At 33.1% G+C, this 4,375-nt stretch overlaps 1 protein-coding gene across 1 annotated transcript; it reads left to right on the forward strand.

Moving 5' to 3' along the window:
• The first annotated feature begins 1,187 nt into the window (after positions 1-1,187).
• LOC111371607 (accelerated cell death 11) lies at positions 1,188-4,171 on the forward strand. The gene is made up of 4 exons (XM_022993673.1): positions 1,188-1,493; positions 2,220-2,392; positions 3,473-3,618; positions 3,888-4,171. The coding sequence occupies exons 1-4, from the start codon at positions 1,290-1,292 to the stop codon at positions 3,992-3,994; spliced, it is 630 nt and encodes a 209-aa protein (XP_022849441.1). The 5' UTR covers positions 1,188-1,289; the 3' UTR covers positions 3,995-4,171.
• Positions 4,172-4,375: the final 204 nt, after the last annotated feature.

Consider the following 4,375-nt stretch of genomic DNA (forward strand, 5'->3'; position numbering starts at 1 on the left):
TTCATGTTGTACTGAGAGGGATCAACGTTGAACTTGTTCTATAAATCGTGGTATTATTTCTGCATAGGATGTACTCGATTTTATCACAATTGTAGTAGCTCCACGTTTTTCACTCATCTATTTCTACATCCATCGATCATTTTCGTTCATTTCAAATTCACCAAAATAACAAACCAGAAATGCAGCTAATTCCATATAAGCATTAGAAAACATAATTTGTTAAAAAAATATAAGTATGAGATAAAAAAGGACTTCAAAATTAGTTCGAATCGGCAATTGGCCTAGCCGGTTAGATCCAATTGGCCGGAAATAGCCGACTAGATAGGGCAGATCCAGCTGGCTAGGCCAAACGAATCCAGCTGTGCGGATGAATTTGTTTCGATCTTGCTTAAAAAAAATTATAGATCTACCTAAAATTGTAAAAATTTATCTGCCTATGTAAAAAACAAGTTACTAATTCAACAAAAATGAAATTTATAATACGTAGATATATTTACCAATTCGAAGTGCTGGGTAGAAATAATAATTTTTAGTTGAGCGTTTGATAAATTTATGATATTTCAAGGTTGAACCAGATGAAAAATGAAATACTTTCTGTCTATATTGGAGTAAATAAATAAAAAAAATGATTTGATTTTAAGATTTTAAGTGGGAAGCCTTTGAAATTCTTTATAGTTTAAAAGGGTATAATAATTTTTTAAACGATACTTTATTCTTAATTGTATAACAATATAATTTTGTCTTTTAGTGATGAATTGCAAAAAAAATTTGGTCAAAGAAAAAATTGGCATGTATGACTTGGATAGATACCTCACTTACTAAGGGTCTGTTTGGGAGCTATTTTTTCATTCAAAAAATTGATTTTTTGATCGTTATTTCACTATTTCAGCTGTTATATTTGACTTCTTCTTTCACAGGTGGACTCCACTTTTCTTCTAACGGTCAAAAAATCAATTCTCAAAATCACTCCCAAATAGACTCTAAAAGGCATCCACCAAAAAAATAAAATAAAATAAATTATAATAATAAATAAAATAAAATAAGGGTGTGTTTGAACCCCTTTAATTTTTGAAAATATATTGTAAAATAGTAAATTGACGGAGAATGTGTGGTTAAAAAAAAAAAGAAATATTATTTTAATGAAAAATATATGATTATAAATGAATATTGTTAAAAAATAATGTGATAGAATGTGATGCGCGACAAACAAGGGCTAACTCATTAAAAGCAAAGCGCTGCATCAGATTCCAATCTTCGCATTCCATCTTTCGCCAGCCAATTAAGTTCCAATGGCGGAGGAAGGAAAACCGCTGCGGAAAATTGCGGAGGCCTTTAAAGAACTGGCCAACGCGATAAATTCCCAAAGCCCAGATGGGGATGAAGAACCCCGGATCGAATTGGGTCAATTCTCTTTGGCTTGTTCTCTCGTATCCCCTCTGTTTGGCTGCCTTGGCATAGCCTTCAAGTTCGCCGAACGCGATTATGACGATAAAGTAAAATATTTATAGTTCTTTTTATTTTTTTAGGTTTATTTATTACTCATTCGAGCTCTTTTGATGATGATGATAAAAATTAGAACTTGGGTAATGTAGTATTTATGCTTTATTTGCTTTCTGAACAAATATACATGTTTTTATTAATGATTAGTCGAAATGTTTTTTATTAAATTTGGGGTCAAATTTATTAGTGATAATTGTACTTTTCTCTATATGTTTATTTATGTCTGTGTGTTTGTGATGTCGAAAATTCGTATATTTGTTTACATGGATCTGTTTTTGTATATGTACTTTTGGAAATGGAAAAGATTTTATTGATATTTGTTCATAATAAGTGGTTCAATTATTCTGTATATGTATTTTGGTGTTTGTTGATGCACCTTCAAAAATTTTCTTTGTGTTATTTTCTATTAGAAGTGTATTGCTTTGCACAAAAAAGAGAATTTGTGGATTCATATGTACCCTTCCTAAGTTTGTATTTACCAACTTGGCTTCCTAATCGTGGATACTGCAGGATTGCGATAGTGCTTCCCACCCATTAAGACGTGGAGATATGTATTAGATAGGCAACATAGTACACTATACATATAATAATTTAGGAAATGTTTGGTGACAAGAATGGATAGTACTGTGGACAATATTTTGATTTCATTTTCTTCATTAGTAATAGTCGTGCATAGTACACCTTACCAACGAGCTTGCTGAAATTCTTGTTGATAACAGGTGCGTGATCTTGCAGAGGCATCTAAATCAATCTCAACACTAGAAGTGATGATGGATAAGGATATTGAATCCAATTGTGTAAGGACGGGTGGGAGCCATACGAGGAATCTTCTGAGAGTGAAGCGTGGGCTTGACATGGTCAGGGTTTTGTTTGCCCAAATTCTTGCTTCAGAGTATGTTCACTGGAACCTTTGAACTTGATAACTGGGTCATTGGGTGTTCATATTGTTGATATTTGTTCCACTAATGCTTTTATTATATTATGTATGTGAACTGGATCAATCACGTGGGAAATTGATAAGAAGAATTCTCACAGTTTTGAAATTGATCTGTTTGATGGAATGTTTAATATTGCCCTTCACGCAAAAAAAAAATAATAATAATAAAAAATAAAAAATAAAAAAATAAAAATGAAAGGGTTGAATCATCTTTGAAACATCTTGTTAGTATTTGGGTTACCTATTGATGGGAGTTCACATGGAAATTCTAAAATAGTTTGGGGGTTCCATGTCTCATATGAGAGTTTGGAAAATAAAATTGTATGGAAATAGGAACTAAGAAGACTGTTGGTACGTTAAATTTGTGCAATATGTAGGATAAGAACATTATTTCAGAACCAAATTAAAACCTGAGAAGTCATGAGAATTCTAGTGTCAAAACAATATTGAAGGGTGTTTACACGGAAACTTTAACATAGTTTAAGTAGAAGCTCGAGTTTTCCAGGTCTACACATGCGAGTTTGGGGCATAAAAATTTGTGGAAATCTGAACCATGAAGAAAGTATGTTAATTTGCAGAGGATCTATACGCTAATTTCATTTCTTGAGAAACAAATTAAGACCTGAGGAGCCTGAGTAGTTATAGCAAGGGAAGTGTTTGCATTGCTACATTGGAATTACAGGGATCACAGGTCCAGTAAGTAAATATAGCAAGATAAGTAAATTACAGGTAAAACCACCTGATTGCAAGCAATATTCCAATGACAACTGAAATTAGTTGATGGTTTTCTTCTTTCTAGTGGGCTATCATTAGATCTTTCAGTTCTTTTTGAAGATTTCAGAAAGTTGAGAACTGTAAAAACTTTTTCGTTAATTGTTCTCCTTTTCATTTTTATGGAGTGGGTGGGTTTGAAGTTTCATAATTCATACAATGGCAAATGTTGTTTACATATGCTATCAATCCCTTTTAAGCATACACTTTAATTGGCATACTCAATAAATGGCAATGTAAGACTTGAAATGACTCTTTCGGTAGGGGGAATTCATTGAAGGATCCAGCATCAAAAGCTTATGCACAAGTATTTGCTCCATACCACAGCTGGGCTATCAGGACAGCTGTAGGTGCAGGAATGTATGCCCTTCCAACGAAGGCACAGCTACTGAAGAAACTCAATGAAGATGGTAAGTTTACATTTTCTCTGTTTTTTGCTTATGTAGCTTAATGCCTCAACGAACAGCATAAATTGCATTTTTTGTGCATTCGTCCAGTGATGATACGTCTTGAGGGCTTGTTCGTCCCTTCTAAGTTGTCATCGGGTTTCATATTGTTTTTTGGGTTAGATTTGGTCTGCATATCATGTGGATTATAGAATGGGATAGAAGTGCATATTCAGAGATAATTCTTCTTTCTAATACTTTATTTTTAAGATCTATATTTTCATCAATTTCAGAAGCCTCGGCAAGAATTCAAATGCAAAACTACATTGCCTCATCGACCCCTGTCATTATATATATTGATCAACTCTTCAACACAAGAAAACTTGGCATTAATTGGTGAAACTGTGGAGCTGCTTGATCCTGATCCAAGTATTATGTATCATCTCAGAACTGACTGATGTTATTAACTTATCATTTACTATAATGTTTCAAGTGACTTGTGCTACTTCTTTGTTGTATATTTTTATCACAAAATTGTTGCTAAAAGGAATAAGTGATGTGTTTTATTGACTGCTAATTGAGCCTTTACACAGCTGATTAGCCTCTTGGCTGGGCTCCTTCGTTTCTGTTCCCCATCTGGTTCACAACCAAAAACGAGAAACTATCGAAAGAAATTTCGTAAAAAGAATGAAAAAAATAATTATTCAACGATATTCTTTTAATTTGAATAATCATTTTTTGCGTAGATTCGGGCAACTTTCTAGAGGGATTAGGCGAGAAG

Source organism: Olea europaea, chromosome 22 (assembly GCF_002742605.1).
Source record: "Olea europaea var. sylvestris chromosome 22, O_europaea_v1, whole genome shotgun sequence".
In the NCBI taxonomy this organism is placed as follows: Eukaryota; Viridiplantae; Streptophyta; class Magnoliopsida; order Lamiales; family Oleaceae; genus Olea; species Olea europaea.